The 18729-nt window shown below is 30.9% G+C and overlaps 1 protein-coding gene across 1 annotated transcript in view; it reads right to left on the reverse strand.

The window, feature by feature from the left end:
• LOC107442769 (uncharacterized) overlaps positions 1-18729 on the reverse strand; it is a 129093-nt gene that overhangs the window by 32125 nt on the left and 78239 nt on the right. The window contains exons 3-9 of the mRNA XM_016056409.4: positions 15440-15714; positions 12757-12952; positions 11743-11876; positions 2681-2803; positions 2356-2589; positions 1746-1901; positions 1474-1656 (exon numbers count right to left, since the gene is read on the reverse strand). Coding sequence (XP_015911895.1) covers positions 1474-1656; positions 1746-1901; positions 2356-2589; positions 2681-2803; positions 11743-11876; positions 12757-12952; positions 15440-15714 — 1301 coding nt within the window. The remainder of the gene's footprint in view (positions 1-1473; positions 1657-1745; positions 1902-2355; positions 2590-2680; positions 2804-11742; positions 11877-12756; positions 12953-15439; positions 15715-18729) is intronic.

The raw sequence follows: 18729 nt of genomic DNA on the forward strand, positions 1-18729 counted from the left end.
TTAAAATTACTTTTATGCAGCTATAATTTCATACATAAATTTAGCTTTTTTTTTTAATTGAAAATGTACGTAGCATGATAGTGTAACACTGGTTAATGTTTTGCTCTATTCTTGCTTTCCATGCAAATTTCTTTTATGGTTAAGATTTATAAAATAAATAGTAGATACTAGTTTACAAGATAAAGGTGAATCAATTGCTATTTTAATTACTTCTAGTGTTTATGAATTTAAAACCTGTTTTATGTTGTTTAAGTATTTCAAAAGGTGATTTTCCATTGAACGAATTTTCCATATAACGAACTTTTTATCAGGATTTAGCGACTTCGTTAAATAGAGGTCAGACTGTATTTGTCCGACCAAGTAATATTTAAATGACGTAGAGGCAAATTAAAGAGCAAAATAAAGGATGATGAGTTTTGACAGTCCAATCTACGATTTTTTTTTTTTTAATAAAAAAGCTTATATTAGTTATTTTTCTTAAGTTTAATTTCTTAATAAAAGCCAAAAATGAAAAAAAAAAATTAAAAAAAAGACTCTCTATCAAAATTAAAACGGAATAATGCAATTTTTTTTTTTTTTTTTTTAATGCTGGGAAGTAGAGATGAGACGGGATCAAGCTGAGCCCGACGCTGGCTCGCAGAAAAGGTTTTAAGCTCGGGCAGACTCAGTTTTATAAAATTTTCATAAACTTTTTCACTACTTTTAAAAAAACGTTCGATTCAGTTAGAGTACAAAAAATTTAAAATGTATACAGATTCTCAGCGATCTGCTACTTGTGTTCGGTGCTTTTGTTATGAGTGGCAAGGCGCTAACCGTCACTGCGCTAATTGTTTTATTTTTTAATTTTTGTTTTAGTCCTCTTGAATTTCAGATGGTTCAGATTTTGTCTGCTTTTTCTTTCACGGGTTAGCAATAGAAAAGGTTTTAATTTACTAATTCCCTTGTTGATACAGTGACAAGACTGCATAATTTGTGGCCTTTAAGCCGACGTATATCTCGGGCTAGGGCTTGGATCAAAATTTTTCCGGGTTGGACCTCCAAAAGCGAGTCAGCATCTCTACCACAGAGGAGTGGACAGCGAACAATTTCTCATGATTGGATTTAAAGAGCTGCATTTATTACCAGAAACTACTGACGGTGCAACATACCTATTTTTTTTCTTAAATTCAATTTATTGAAATGAGTTAGCTCTGTTCAAGGAGAGACGCACAAATGCCAATTAGAGACGCAACCATGCAGCAGCCATAGTCATCATGATTTGGATCTACAGCTTTCAACATTAATTTGCATCTAAGAACTTAGCAGCTTTTTAAACTACCGTTTAACTGCGACATTTTATTAACGATTCACTGAAAGATTCTTCGTCTACACGTTAATAGAATATTTTAGATGCAGCTTTTAAATGTTAGTTCAAATTTACTTTCACTAAAAAAGAATGCTGACCAAACGAAATTTGAATAAATAAGAGCTTACCTGGCATGCAAACACAGCGAAATCCTCCTCGCTCATCCAAACAAGTGCCTTCATTCTGACAAGGATTCGAGTCGCATTCATTGATGTTGATTTCACATCTGGGACCTGTAAATCCTTTGGTACAATTGCAACTAAAAGAACCCGGAATATTGACGCATTTGCCGCCATGTTCGCATGGATATCCTAAAGAGGAAACAAGAAAAAAAAAGCTCAGAATAAAAATCCTTTCAAATGGATTCTACGTGGTACGCACATTGCTGCAAATCACTTACCTTCGTCACATTCATCAACGTCTTCCGTGCAATCTGTTCCCTTGAATCCATTAGGGCAAGAACAAATATAAGTACCATCAATCGGACTGGTATCGCACATTGCTCCTGCATGGCAAGGATTGCTGGCACAAGCATCATCCAAGTGGCATAGAAGACCTAAGAGTTGCATTTGATAAATCAAGTAAATCTCAATTTCAGGCATTGTCTAACGACTAAATACTTTTTCTTACATTAACATTACTAAATACTGACATCTTCTTGGAAACAAGATATTATATACCAACGTTAATATGTTTCAATTCATAGTATCAACCCTCAAGAAAAAAAATTTAACAGTTATCAATTTGAACAGCACAAAATTTAAGAAACACATTGTTTTACAATAGTTTTTTTATATTTTTAAAAAAAAAAAAAACTAAATAAACGTCAAATAACCGATAACAACCGATCAAAAATAAAATGTAGGAACCATACGGTTTTGAGATCTACTTTACAATAAACAATGTAGCGATTATGCATTCATTATTTCATCTGCATATTTACGTAAGAAAGCTACAAAGCGAGACATAACTAAAGTCAGGGTCTTTAAAAACATAAATATGATACGCACCTGTTTTACCGGGAGCGCATTGGCAATAAAAGGAGCCTACTCTGTCATGGCAAGTGGCACCGTTGAAGCAAGCAGCAACGGCACAGTCATCGATGTTTTCAGAACAATCATGTCCAGTCCAGCCATTAACACAAATACAAGTATAGCCACCAACGGTATTTGTGCAAGTAGCCCCGTTCTTACAGACACTAGGTCGTACAGCGCACTCGTCCACATCTTTTGCGCAATATGCTCCTGCAACACAAAGATAAAAAAGTTTAATTCTAAGAGCCTTCGAAGCAATATCTAGAAACATATATGAATCGTAGGGCATCTATTTCCATACCTGTATATGCAGGTGGACAATGGCAAGTGTAAGAATTAACACCGTCAATACAGGTTGCACCATTTTGGCAAAGATTTCCAGGACAATCATCGATGTTAACTTCGCAGTTTGGTCCAGTAAAGCCTAAAAAGATGTTGATAAGCAATTCATGTATTTATAAAGATATAAGTTTTATAAAAAATGGAAATCAAATCAAGACACTAGTTTGTATCGAGTAGTTAATTCTCTTATTTTTAAGAGGAATAAAATAATGAGTCTCTCCAAAAGCTAGCGGCGATTTCAAAATTCTAATGAAGGAAAAAAGGGAAGGAGAGAGAAAAAGGTAAGTTGCAAAATTTTGCTCTTGCCAAGATTTTGCTTAAGATACCAGGCATTTATTTTCCTAAAATTACTAAAATTAGTTATAAAATTACCATAAGATAAAGTGAAAAAACAATGCTTTCCATTGCCCATCAGACCATTATAACTAAAATATATTTGAGCTCGCTTAATTTTATTTTGTAATTAGATGCAGTTTATATTGGGATGTCCTGCGTAACGTTAACGTAAATAATGCATTTGAGAAAACGGTGTTTAATAGTTCTTTTTTTTTTAATATTTTTAGGTTAAAGGCGCTATTTGTTAACAGAATTAGTGACTAATTGAAAAATTTAGTAGGAATGAATTATCTTCTGCGATTATCTTATCATCTAAGAAGAACGGAGAAAATTTTACATTTCTATTGCCTCCTGTTTTTCGTAAATTGATTTTGTCGATAATTTTAAGACGTTTTCAATGCATGTTAACTTTTTATGGCCCTAAACTATAATAATTTCAATTATAAAAAGAAAAACTTTTTTTAAAAAAATACAAAATAATCAAAGACGTCTTCAAACTTTGTATCAATCATTTAATGTATACCTCGCTCTTTGCAAATTATTATAAAATAATTAAAATCCCACGTGAATTATAATTCTTAGAAGAACCAAGAAGCGATCTGAGCAAAACAAACAACTTAAGTTAAGAGAAAATACTTCAAAAATGTGAACATAAACACGCTCTTCGTTTTCATGAAGTAAAACAAAGGTATAAGTTTTTATTGTAAGCTGAAACAATTTTTTTTTTCTTTTTAAATTTCAAAACAATGCTCAATCGAAAACCTTCTTTTAAACTTTGCACAGTTCACACAAAATAATGAAAGAGGTTAATATTTAAGTTTCTTTCTTGATGGCACTTTTTTTCCCCAGGTTAAACTTTAAAATTGGATTTAGATGGATAAAAACGGCATTTATCCTTTTTTGAAAAACGTCGATGATGTTTACATAATTTTAAAATTACAACTCCTTCATAGACGTTCTTCTTTATTTTTCAACACAAAAACAATATCCTATTTTTACATATTTACAAAATCATGTTCCTCACAAAAATGACACTAATTCTACGGTTGTTTCAAATTTAGAAAATTATCAGTAAATTTTTCACATATTCACTAAAACAAGACATTACACAAAAAGTCTGGACAGAGCACCAATTTTAATAATTTTTCACTAAACCATAAAAAATAGGACCTTATTTTCACAAATTCACAAAATGATGTGCAGGTTTTTAACAATTTTGCAAAAACAGGACCTTTCAGAAAAAGTCTGGAATAGCTTCCTGCAATTATTTCTACCTTCCAAAAATTTGATGAATATAAGCTAATTAGCTATGAATAATCACGTTGCAAATTAATGTAGCTATTCAGAAAAAGTTGTCTTATTTCGCGTCCAAGGAAAGAACATACAACTCAAAATGTTGGCAGTAAGTAAGTATGTTTTAAAATTCATCGCGAAGATTTAGATTTTACTTGAATTGGAACTGAAAACTAATTACAAGCAGAAAATGTATGGAATTTTAAGCCCTTAAAATTTAAATAAAACGATTAACAAAGATAAAATGTCTTACTTTAATTGAAAAATTAAGAAGACTAAGGCATTCATTTTAATTTTTTCAATTGAGTCAAAAACAATTTTAAAAAAATTAAATCGAAATTCAATTCGAAATACTATAGATCATCTCATATAATAGCAAAACTTCGATACAAAAGGAGACTAACTTTAGTTATTGTTAGATTCAAAAATTTAAAGAGGAAGGGATACATCTTAAAATGTTCCAACCCAGTCTCGATGAGAACATAATATACGGCGTTAACAGCAAAAACAGATTCGAACAAAAACAAAAACGTCTGAGTGTCTTATATTCTTCTGGGTGGAGAAAATTTATGCAATTTCCTAAAGGAATTATAAAAGGTGAGGGCGTTAGATGATATCGCTCACAGCGGGTTTTCCACGTGTTTCTATTCTTTATGTTCCATAGAATTAAAAACATAAATCTAAATTCAAAAAAAGACTACGCGTCAATCCTCCTAAAATAAATTCAAAAGACACGAATAATTTCAAGTCGAGGTCACATTTAAACTTCCCAGGCAGTAAACGCGGTTAAATTTGAAGGGATCAAGTCATACTCATCCGCTTAAGATTCAAATTTATCGAACAGAATCCGCAGATGAATGGCAGATAATCCTTTGATTATGTTTTAGTCGAAATAGAATAATAAAAAGTGAATTTTAATTTTTCTCTTTATTATGCCAAGTATATCTTACCGTGCATAACTCGATCTGATAAGTTTTAGTTGTAAATCCGAATTACGTGACAAATTGAGCTTACACTGATCATTAAATAATGAATTTAGAACATAATTTGTTCGGTATTTTCTTTAAAATTTTTAGACACTGATCACATCAAAAATTGTTATAACCTACTATTAAGGTACAGAAAAACTTACAATTTACCATCTCTGCCTGTAATAAACATATTAAAATTATTCATAACTTCATAAAACAAATTTTGTTTCAGATTTAACATAAATTTAGTCACAGACTTAAGTTTGAAATCAAAGGACGAAAAAAGATTTTAAAAAGTTAGGAATCGTTTGCATTTCTCTCCGGGAAAAAAATCGTTTGTTAAAATTATTAATTTCTTTTCTCGCTATAAAACTTTTTAAATTTAAAAAAAAAAAAAAAAAATACTCAGATTTTTACGTATTTCAAATTGCTAGTTGTTTGTATTGTTTAACAGCATTAGGCTAAATTAAATTTCTAACTCCTATAAATTTCTTCCAGAAATTAAGGTGGGTTATACTTTATAACCTTCTCAGGTGAGAAGAAAAAGCATTTACTGCAATATGGATAGAGCCCCTTAAGGAACAATGAAAAATCATCATCTCCGTTTTCAAATCTATTCCCACGCATCGAAAAAGATACGAAAGCGATAGTTATAACTGAGAATGATAGCATCACAAATAAATAATGATCCCTGGAGCAGCAGCATATAATAATAAAATAGAATACTAAGAATATGAATAATGACAAGCTAAAATGATACCAAAAAGTAATGTTATTTACCAATAAATTTATAATATTTATTGCACATAAAAGAAGTCTACTCTTGTGAATGTAAAATATTTTAGATATTAAATATTATTTTCAAAGTAATAAAATTTATTTCATTTTAATATGTATATGCAGAAGACAATGTTTACAAAGTTGGCACGTTTAAATTTTAAAACTATTTTGCCTATTATCAATGTTTAAAAAAATAACTTAAAACTCTTTTTCACATCCGTAATTACTAAAAATACATGAGTATATATTTTGTTTAAATAGATTTAAACATTTAACAACGAAATGTTTAAATTAAGAAAAAATAATACATTAGATGAAAGAATACTCTATTATTAAGATATCTAAAGGTAATTTATTACTTTACACACTTCATATTTTTCCTATTTAGTTTGTTATAATTGAATTATTTTTTATAAATAAGTATGAAACAATTTAAATAAAAGTATGATTTAAAAGTAATAAAAAATTGCCAACAATCATATGTTGTTCAATCATACACATTATAAAAAAAATCAAACGATCTTTTATAATGTGTTTAAAGTTCAAAATCAAACGATTTTTTTCCCCTGATGATACAAGTGGCAAACGATTTTTTTTTTGTTGGGTCCGTGGGTGTGAAACAACCACTGTTTTATGAGTTCTATCACGTTGAAAACAAGGTGCGGCCTTTTTTTTTAAGTGACCAAATGCAAGAACACATCTACTTTTTATCAAAGAAGCTTTCTTACAGGGGATGGGAAACTGTAGAAAACTTATTATAGCACATGAAGGTCTATAACGACAAGTGATAAGCTTGTAAAAAAAGTTCATCTCATTTTATAAGCTTTACTCTCTCATCGCTGTTATCAATCCTATAAAGAAGAAATAAATCTTTCATCAGGAAAAACGCCCTTGGAAAAGCCACTAGGCGCCTGAAAATTAATTGGTATCTTTTTGAAATTCAACAACAGGGTTAATGTAAGAGGAATAACAGTTTGTTTCATAAAAACTATGTTAAGTGATCGATTTTTCACTTCTCTGTAATCTAGATGAAAATAAAAATCTTGTACTAAATGTAGAACATATGATACAGTGAAAGCTAGTGAGAAACAAAAAATATTAAATAGCGATAACATAAATACTATTTATTAACTAAAATGCTGCAAGATAAGTTATATCTAACAAGCAATTAGAATGTTGATATAATGAAAACAAATTATAGAAGAAAAAAAAGACATTCGGTTCATTTACTCTAGTAATCATGAAAACTTTTAGTATTTAATTGCTGAATTAAAAATACCAATACTAAATTAGTTTAAATGAAAGAGTTAATGTGTGAGGTTTAAATACTCATAAATGACGAAATCAAATGATGAATATTAAAAACAATAAAAATATTAACAAAACATAAAACCAAGAGAAATCACTGTAGTCTCTTATAGTTGAAAAAGGGAAGTAAACTTGACGAAGGTATACATCCAATTAAAGAAAAAAAAATGAAATTTATTTTAGATTTGGTAGACTCCCAAGCGTTATTTAATAAGAGCTTAAAAAAATCATAGCTGCTCTTAAGTTGGATTTTAAGTTAAACTTTAAAAGGTTAAAAAAAAGTTGTTCCTGGAATGACATTCGACACATTTGACTGTGGCCAATATTAATTATTTTCAAATGCATCAAGTACTCAAAGTTAGAAAATCAAATAATTAGAAAACAAAATTAAAAAGTGTAAAAAAGCAAAATAAAAAACGAAAGAAAAATCACAACTGTTCCTTGGGATCGTGGAACTCTTGTTTGGCTGAAGGTAAGCCCTGTGATGAACTAATCCAATTTATGACACAAAAACAGATCTCAATCAGTGATAAACGATGGTCTGAAGAGGTCAAAACCGCTTTATAAGTTAGATTTTATAAAGTTAACTTCTGGGAAAAAGGTGAACAGTGAGTTAGCATAGGCTTAAACAGCATTAATAGTCATCAATAAATGTACTTATCCGAAGTAACAGAATCAAACGGTATTAGAAATATAATCCTGATCAGAAACAATGATTGACAGAAAGTAATGCGGGGTATAAACAGAAAAAAGAAAGATCAGGACAGATTTTTGGAGTCGGACAGTTTGGGTTTAATAATTTTACCTTTAACTGACATTAAACATAAATAAGATATTATTTATCACTGCTTAGAAGTTGGATCTTTGAAAAATTTACTTTTAGGAAAAGGTTGAGAGTTAGCACAAACTTCAACAGTTTTTAACTGTGGTTAGTATTAATAAACCAAGCATACAACTAGTTGTTTACTAAGCAGATAAATAGTCCTCCAAACAAGTTCATGGACCTCATACTATCTTAATGTCTGCGGACAGCCTACTGGGTGGGTGGACGCTCCTCAAATCTTAAAAACAGAGTAGAATAAAATTATTGTTATAGTAAAAAAGGGCTAGGCCTAAGCGTTCCTTCTCTTCCCATTTATTATTTGGGGTTTAACTCATGCCTCTTCTTACACCCGCCGCCATTGCTGATTGTAGGCTGTCACCATTTTCTTTAAGTGTGGCAACAGCCTTGTAAGTTGGGAACCGGTTGTCGACGAAATTCTCGCCAAGAGATCTGGGAACGATGAAAAAGTAACGTTCAGGTTGGATGTTATATGGGATAGGTAGACCTTTGTTCTTCTCTGTCTTGAACGTGGCTTGAATACTTTATAAATCTGGGAAACAAAAATGATTTTTCACGCTTACAAAGGACGGGCGTTGTTATTCTTATGGATTTTGAGAATGATGGTATAGAAAGAAGAAAAAACTTTATAAATTATGTGTCAGATATTTCAGCAAGAGCAGTTATGAAAGATGGTATAGAAAAGAATTAATTCTGCAAACATTTCTAAACCTTCACCTTGTGAAAACGTTTCGTAGAAGCCATGCCTTCTTACTAATTTCAGTTAGAATACATTATAATCCTTAAATTAATAACAATTTTTGGGCAATTGCATGGAAATGGATAAAAATGCAGAAAAAGAATAATTATACAATCCAAAAAAAGACTCCCCTAACAGACTCAACGCCTTAAAAACCTACTTCAGTAGAAATGAATCAAGCTCAGTTCAGTAGTTTCGAAGTCTTCAATTTAATGAAGAGCAATCCTTCTGGAGATAATGTTCTGATTGAAAGTCTTCAAGCTCAGACATTTGCCTGAGCCTGAACACTTTCAGTCAGATTGCCCGATCAATCGAAATGTTTTAAGGCAAATCCCGGCCAAGATTTAACAATTCTAACAAATTCTAAAAGGATATCAGAGTAAAAATTTACAACGCGATATAAAGTACATACTTTCGGATCATGACATTCAATACTTCTAAATTATTTTTATAACACTCGATAATTTTACTTTTTTTAATACTACAATGAACCAATTTTTTGCATAGATTTATTTAGATTAAAGATATTAAAAAAACATACGAAACAGTTATCATGAGCTCGAGCCCAAAAAAACTTTCATCAGCAAATAAGCCCAAAGGCAAAGTCGAGCCTGATCGCCGGATGAGTCCGTCTCATCTCTGGTTTTCGGATCATCACTAGGAATCAATCCTGATTATCGGAATGACTATTAAGTATAGCTCTACTGTGATGTCAATAACCAAACCTAGCCTAGTTCAGTAAAATTTGAGTCACATCGTGCCGGTTAGTCTAGAGACACAACAAATGATCGCGATATAACAAATTAAAATTGCAATTGAAAGCAAAAGAGGAATAAAGTTTAAATATCGCAGTCATTTCAATAGCTCTAAGGTTCAGGGTATAGAGTAGTCGCCCCCTGATGAGGTCAACCTTGTTCGAATTGCAGCATTATTGGGTCGATTCGAACTATGCATTCAATCTGCTTAAACCACAAAGTAACGTAAAATATATCCTCACTGTTCGACGCATCATGGGTTAGAAGTGGGAGGTTACGAAAAAATATGAGCTAATTTCAGGTTAAGCCCTCCATAAAGATTTGTTTCTCTAAATGCTTGATCCAGGAGTTCGCTTGTCTTCAGAGTTGGGAGCAAAATTACTAAGTTTCTGAATTGAACATTAATACCCGTAAACCCAAAAATGGGTCGGCTGTTCAACGACAGATATTCAATGAATAGTTCTAAAAGGCCTGGTTTCTTAGGACAGGACGCCGTCAGCTGGAAATCAGCGCTAACCTCCGATTGGTCCATTTGTGAGTTTGATAGTATACGTCATCGAGTTCAAGATGAGCGTTCGATGACGTACACTATCAAACTCACAAATGGACCAATCAGAGGTTAGCGCTGATTTCCAGCTGACGGCGTCCTGTCCTAAGAAACCAGGCCTTAATGCAATGTTAACAATCACAGCATAGTTCAGTAAAATACTATCATCATATATACTGCGCCGCCAGTCTGGACAAAAATTAATGTGATCTATCCAAATGCGTAATATAATAAAGATCTTAACAAAATGAGATCAATGCAATAAGATTCCTTTGCTATTATCATAAAATCTTCGATAATAGCTTGTAACTAAACACATGCACCTTAATTTTATTTAATCAGTAAAACGAAACAAAGAATTTTCTCTGGGAAAAGACCTGGCCTAAAGCGACGAGCTATCACTCTAACAGAAAAACTAAGCAGGTTTTTACGATTTCTACATTTTCAGAGATCATAGTTCACATTAACAATTAAAGCAAGCATTGTACATCCATATCACGTATTTCTTTAATCTTATCCACGGCAAAATAATGAATGAGAGTTGGAGATTTCAAACTTGTTTTGAACATTCTCTTTTTCATTTGCAAACTCGCAGTTGAAAAAAATTTTTCAGACTTCTTTCCCGAACGATTTACAACGCGCAAAACTACACAGTCGCCTTTTCATCTTGAGATAGATAATAATAAATAAAAAAAAGTTCTAAAGCAGGAAAATGGTGATCATAAAAAGTTCCGAAAACCAGTCTTTTTTTCTCTTCCTTAGAACTTCCCTATCAGAGAAAAAAATCTGCTTGCAACTTCTAAGAGCTTTTGAAATAAAGCTTTTAATTATAATTATTAGAACTTTGCCGGAAAATGTAGAACTTTATCTTAAATTATCTACGCAGAGGCATCAAAAATAGGAAAAAGGTTAAAAACTGCAATTATTCGTCAAATCTAAGTGCTTTTAATCGGGGAAAAAAATAATACATAATTGCAACCAACCCCATTTCATCCTTCTGTTGCTATGTAAAAAGCTTTTAAAATGCTTTTAACTGTTTAAAAAAAAGGTTATATATAAAGTTAAAACAAGACAAAATAGTTGCGGTAACAAAAATTTTTTCTGCCACTTTTAAATGATACTTTTTTTATTTTTTGTAATAGTAGTAGTAATAGTACTAGCACTTTTCGTTGAAATATTAGAAGACAAAATGAAACATTTTTAAACAGTAAGTTTTAATACATTTTTGTATAAAAATTAATAATCTGTATTTATAAAAGTATCAAAAAGAATAATAATTATATGAATAATAATTACGGAATTTATAGGTTCCCTCACGTGAGAAATAAAACTTTGCCCCTAAATTAGGAAGAGGAAATATTACTTAAACCTATAAATTACTTGAACCTATCATTTCTAAATTGGAAAACTAGAGAATAAGCCACATTTTCAAAATATTCATTAACACTTACCAGGAGGGCATGAGCATCTGTAACTCAGATTTCCCATATACCGACAAGTCCCACCATTTTTACAAGGACTAGGATCACAGGGAATGTATTGATGATCACAGTTGTGTCCAGTGTACCCGGGCTGACAGTTACACCTGCATAGAAGTAGAACAAAATTAACAGATTATCAATATACAGAAACTAAAATTCCAAACCCGAAATACTGGATAATACATAACGACACACCTTAATGTTTATTTTTTTTGTAAAAGATACCATGCACAAAACGTCACCAAATGCTCCAAAATTTTTGTCAAATTGAGACGAATCATTATCGAGGTCGATCAGATAAGCAAGGATTTTTATGCATAGTAGGACTGGAATACGCTTTTCGATCATAATAAATAAACTTGTTAAATTATTCTAAAATGAACTTGTTTTGATGATTTTAATTTCTCCTTTTAATCTCGATAATAATTCGATTGCATTTGGTGTTTTTTTTTTTTTTTTTTTGAAGTTAAAAGTTTAACCCTTAAGGTCTCTGCTCATTATTATTTTTACTCCTAAAATATCACTACTATTTTGATCAATAAAAAAATATATCTATGATAATATGTATAACTATGATAATATGTATCCTAAATGTATCCTATATGTATCCTAAACTATGATAATATGTATAATTAACTATGTTTTAGTTGAATTTATAAACTGTTACAATTGACCCCGTAAGTGGGGACAATTGTTACAAGTGCACGACTGTCAAAAATTGTTAATAACTAATATAATAGCATTTAAAATAAGGTTTTTTTTCTAGTAGAGGATAGTCTACTTTACTCGTCTGTCAATTAATACTAATAATATATTGGAATTTTGTTAGTTAAAAATAGTTAAGTAAAAATTTTTATAATTGACCCCACTCTCCCCTACTAGTTTGCATATTATTATTTCATTCTTACAAAATTTCTAAAAAATACATTTGAGGAGGAGTCATTACAAAAGATTCTGCATTAAGAACGAAACATCAACACTTACCTATAAGAACCGACGGTATTTACACACATTCCATGAACACAGGGATTTTTCTCGCACTCATTGATATCAGATGTGCAATTAGTTCCTGTGTATCCACGAAAACAAGTACATCGATAAGTATCCTCCAAGGACTGGCAAGTAGCTGAGTTTTTACATGGCTGCGGGGAGCAGTGATCGGGTAATTGGCAATGATCACCTTAAAAATTAAAAAGAATCCAAATTAGTTTCATATTGTAATACAGGACATGCCTAAGTTGCTACACGGGGTTTGTTAATTTCATTAAATTTTACAACGCAAGTATTATTACGCATTTGAAAGATGACCAAGAGAAATTTTAAAAAACTAAGAAGTTAACACGCCGAATTATAGCTACGATTTACTCAAGATCCATGTCAGATTCTGGTACGGGATCATGGTATCGGTTATTGTTACTTTCTCAACACAAATTACCGAATCCAAAAAAAATCCAAATTAGTTTCATATCGTAATACAGGACATGCCTAAGTTGCTAGTTTACAACACAAGTATTATTGAGCATTTGAAAGTAGACCAAGAGAAGTTTTTAAAAACTAAAAAGTTAACACGTCGAATGGATTTACTCAAGAAGATTCAAGTCAGATTCTGGTACGGGATCATGGTATCGGTATTGTTAGTTTTTCAACACAAATTACCAAATACAAAAAAGAATCCAAATTAGTTTCATATTGTAATACAGGGCATTATTAAGTTGTTGACGGGTTTTCATAATTCATAGCATTTTACAACACAAGTATTATTTCGCATTCGAAAGTAGACCATGAGAAGTTTTTTAAAACTAAAAGTCAACACACCGAATTATAGCTACGATTTACTCCAGATTCAAGTCAGATTCTGGTACGGGATCATGGTATCGGTATTGTTACTTTTTCAACACAAATTACCGAATCCAAAAAATAACCCAAATTAGTTTCATATTGTAATACAGGGTTTCATATTGTAAACGGGTTTTCCTAATTCATAACAGTTTATAACACAAGTATTATAACGCATTAAAAAATAGACTAAGAGAAGTTTTTAAAAACTAGAAAGTTAACACGCCGAATTATAGCTACGATTTACTCAAGAAGATTCAAGTCAGATTCTGGTACGGGATCATGGTATCGGTATTGTTACTTTTTCAACCCAAATTACCGAATCCAAAAAAAATCCTAATTAGTTTCATATTGTAATACAGGACATGACTAAGTTGCTAGACGGGATCTCTTAATTTCATCACATTTTACAACACTAGTATTAATGCGCATTTGAAAGTAGACCAAGAGAAGTTTTTAAAAACTAAAAAGTTAACACGCCGAATCATAGCTACGATTTACTCAAGAAGATTCAAGGCTAGATTCTGGTACGGGATCATGGTATCGGTATTGTTACTTTTTCAACACAAATTACCTAACTTAGCACGCAAATACTGAATGGAACGAATTCAGAAATGAATTCAGTGGATTTCAATATCCGTGTAGAAAACAATGCAATATGGATTGGTCTGTATAATTAATACACAACGTGCAAATTTCTGTTGGAACCGCAATACTGCTCAGTTGATTTCAATATTCGTATAGAAAACATTGCATTAGGTCTTGCTTAAACATTGCTTGGCCTGTAAAATCAACATAAATCTACGTGTAAAACAGCAGCACTGCTCATCAACTTCATTTGTGTTAGAAAATTAACTTTTTGTTATATTTATTAACGATGTATTGTTTTAAACAATATAATTTGTTAACATTTTCTTTAATAAGAAATTATGAATGAGAAAAAACACTATATTTTAAAAACATTTCGCATATTATTACTTGTATTATTAAGGTAAAAAAGCATCGGAAATGTTGTAAATTCACGTATTTTCCATGTATTCAAATAAATCTTAATTTTCACGTCAAATCGCTTAAATGCGCCTGAAATGCTAAGCGCTAACTAGCAAAGGTCTTAAAGAATCCAGATTCATTTTATTGTGGTTCTACAGGCAAATAGACCAAAGTATAAATAAAAATAGCATCAAGTATAAATAAACAATTTACTTTTAAGATTTCATATTGTCTAAACAAAATATAGCAATCAAGGTTATTACAATTCAATGGGTATGAGACGAAATTATATTAATCTACAACTCTTCATTATATAGGACAATAATTTAAACACACGAGCATCTCTAAATTCGATAAATTTCTTTGAAATATCAACATAACTTAACATGCAGATTAATCGATTTAATTATCTAATAAACATAACATAGTTATTTAAGTACACATAGGCCCATTTACTATGACGCATTTCAATCATAGCAACAAAGGCGGAAAATTCTAAATGTGTCCTTTCATGTCAATGCAAAATAAAGTTCTGCAGCAAATTCGATAAATAGCATCACTTCATGTATCAAAATGTAACGTTCCAAAAGCAAAGTTTAACCCGATCCAACCATGAATTTTAAATTTACACTAAAATTTAAAACGAACTCTCAGTAACGGCTACGTTTTGTTAAAGCTAAATTCTTTGTTTTCACTTTGGAAGAAGTCATTTTCTTTCATAAAAGTGAAAGCCTGGAAGGTGTCAGAATATTCCAAGCAAAACTAATGAATATTCCAACAATAATTAGCAAAATTAAAAGTATTTTTTGAGATTTGAAAATGAAACAGTATATCAAACTACCTCTGTATCCGGCGGCGCAGGAACAATTGTAATTGGTAAGTGAGACTAGATTGCAAGTTCCGCCGTTCATACAGGGTTGGCTGTCACAGCTATTTGGAATGGCAATTTCACAGAGGGACGCCGTGTAGCCCAGTGGGCAATCACACGATATCGTTGGTCCGTTCGTAACGCTCATTTCCACCTTGCAAGTACCACCATTCTGACATCGTGGTCCGGGTCCGGTATGGCAGGGATTCATGTGCTGGCAAAATTCTCCGACGTACATTGGTGGACAACTGGAAAAGAATTACATATTCATTACACACTTGTTAAGCATACACTACATAATCAATTAATCATGATCATACAAAAAGTTTAAAACAATGTTTAGTATTAATATAGATCGTTGGAAAAGAAAACATAATATTTTTAAATGCAAATATAGATAAATTTCGCTCAATAAATTCTTCAAGAAGAAAATCGTTTTAATGCAGGAGTTTGTTTCACGTTCAACATGAGTTCAGTTATCTTCTAGATTGAGTTTAAAATTGCAAAGTACACAGAGCCAGACACTGGATGTCTATGTTAAATGATAGTGATGAAAGAAAAGGAGGGGAAAAAACGAAAAAGTGAATTTAAAACATTAATAAGTCGTTTTTTGATTCATTACATCTAAAACCAAATTTGTTTCGTTCAGATAAAAAGTTAATTAAAAGGCGTGAATTGTCTCATTATGATTTAATATAAAATAATTATTACATTTAATCAGAATTAAGTATAATTCTATAGTATAAATTATAGATTAATATTGCAATAATATACTATTTAAACATACTATTTAAAAACCTTGGTATTACATTTGGGGAGGAGGCTTGCTTTATATATCCCGCCTATTAAATTCTCATCAAATTTGATATTTATTTAACATAACATAAACGTGGCAAACATAAACATAACATAAACGTAAACATAAACGTGGCTTACATTAAATTTTCATGAAATATAGATTATCATTTCATTTATATTTACTCTAAAAAGAAAATATCCAACACAAATTTTCAAAAACTATCTCTCAAAATTATTTTTAACGAAAAAAAAAACATTATATTGATATATTTATTATTATTATTATAATTATTATTATTATAATTATTATTATTATAATTATTATTATAATAATTATTGTTATTATAATTATTATTATTATCATAATAATTATTATTATCATAAATTATTAATAATTATCATCATAATAATTATTATTACCATCATAATAATTATATATTACCATCATAATAATTATTATAATATAATTTTATATTGATTATAGAAGCACCAAAAGAAGTTGTCGCATAATGCGAGCAAGTTAACCGTAAACTCAAAAATAAAAGGCGGTTTCTCAGCATGAACTTAACGGGATGACGTGAACGAAAATAACTCAATAAAACATAAAAACTCACACAGGAAGACATCACTTAGTTTTTATTCAGAAGGTAAGCAAAAGATTCTCCAAACTCTTCACAGAAGAAAAAAAAATGCTTAAAAAGGTTCTTAAATCAAATCCAAATCGTTTAATGCAATAAAAATAAAGACTTAAAAGCATCTTTCTCAGCAAGAGGTTCTACAACTCGAAGGGGTTCCCCTTCAATCGCGCATATATTTCGAACTATATTCTTTCTTCTGAAAGTTAATTCTCAAAAGATCGTAAAACTTGGAGCAATGTCACGCGGATGCACCCGTCAATCCAGGGAAAGGTTGAGTAAGTCTGTGGATGAAAATATCAAGAAATTGGCTCAACCACCCTTGAAGAAAATTGCACCACACTCTTTTGCGGAATGCAGAAGATAGCCGTTTTCTTCGTCGTTTAAGTATATGGAGAAGAAATAGCTTGAAAGTCAATTTTCAGTCAAAAAATAATCTCCAATGTCACCTCGAACCTCGATTTCACCAAAAGTTCCTCAATGTATTATCACACTATGTATTTTCTAGTTTAATATTGGGCAAATCGTACATATAATATAGCTATTATCAGACTGTGTAAATGTCTACTTTTGACAAAACCAATCTTCAACTGTCAGGATTGATTAATTGGTTAAATTAAATATAAAATTCAATCAATTCTCCATACTCTTTTGCGGAATGTAGAAGATAGCCGTTTTCTTCGTCGTTTAAGTCTATGGAGAAGAAATAGCTTGAAAGTCAATTTTCAGTCACAAAATAATCTTCAACTGTCACCTCGAACCTCGATTTCACCAAGAGTTCCTCAATGTATTATCACACTATGTATTTTCTAGTTTAATATTGGGCAAATCGTACATATAATATAGCTATTATCAGACTGTGTAAATGTCTACTTTTGACAAAACCAATTTTCAACTGTCAGGATTGATTAATTGGTTAAATTAAATATAAAATTCAATCAATTCTCCATACTCTTTTGCGGAATGTAGAAGATAGCCGTTTTCTTCGTCGTTTAAGTCTATGGAGAAGAAATAGCTTGAAAGTCAATTTTCAGTCAAAAAATAATCTCCAATGTCACCTCGAACCTCGATTTCACCAAAAGTTCCTCAATGTATTATCACACTATGTATTTTCTAGTTTAATATTGGGCAAATCGTACATATAATACAGCTATTATCAGACTGTGTAAATGACTACTTTTGACAAAACCAATCTTCAACTGTCAGGATTGATTAATTGGTTAAATTAAATATAAAATTCATTTCTAAAAATGGTCTGCCATCTTTTTTATTAAACGATATCATATACCCTTAAGAAATGAAATGTTTGTTGCTAACTAAATTTAGCGAGCAAAAAATGCCAGAAAAGAGATATGATCACGGAGGTACTATGAGATCATGGTAACCCTAACCCTACCTGGTAGTTTAACCTTTATTAATGCTATCACGCGAAATTAGTGGTAATTTAAAAAAACAAGGTAAAATCCTAGAATAGCCCACTTCTTGGAGACTTTTTGAAATCTCTCTAAGTTAGCGATTATTACTGGGATCAACGTAAACATTATAGTCAGATTAAATTTTAACGATTTGTTTTTCTAAGCGAAACATTTTATTTCATAAAAAAAAAAATATCCGATAACGAAATTTTTGAAAACTAAAGATGACCCTGTCGTTCTAGTCACCCATGAAAATTGTTGACCGAATAAGATAAACACAATATCGAAGCGTAGAAACTACAATGCATGAGAAAAACATTTTTTTTCCAGCGTTGAACATGATAGAATAAGCAAATTTTCGTGCTTAACTAGCTGGAAGGCTGAATAAAAAAATACTGCTTCTTCGAAAGTCAGG

Source organism: Parasteatoda tepidariorum, chromosome 10, assembly GCF_982258835.1.
Source record: "Parasteatoda tepidariorum strain Cologne lab strain chromosome 10, Ptep-v5.0, whole genome shotgun sequence".
Taxonomy (NCBI): Eukaryota; Metazoa; Arthropoda; class Arachnida; order Araneae; family Theridiidae; genus Parasteatoda; species Parasteatoda tepidariorum.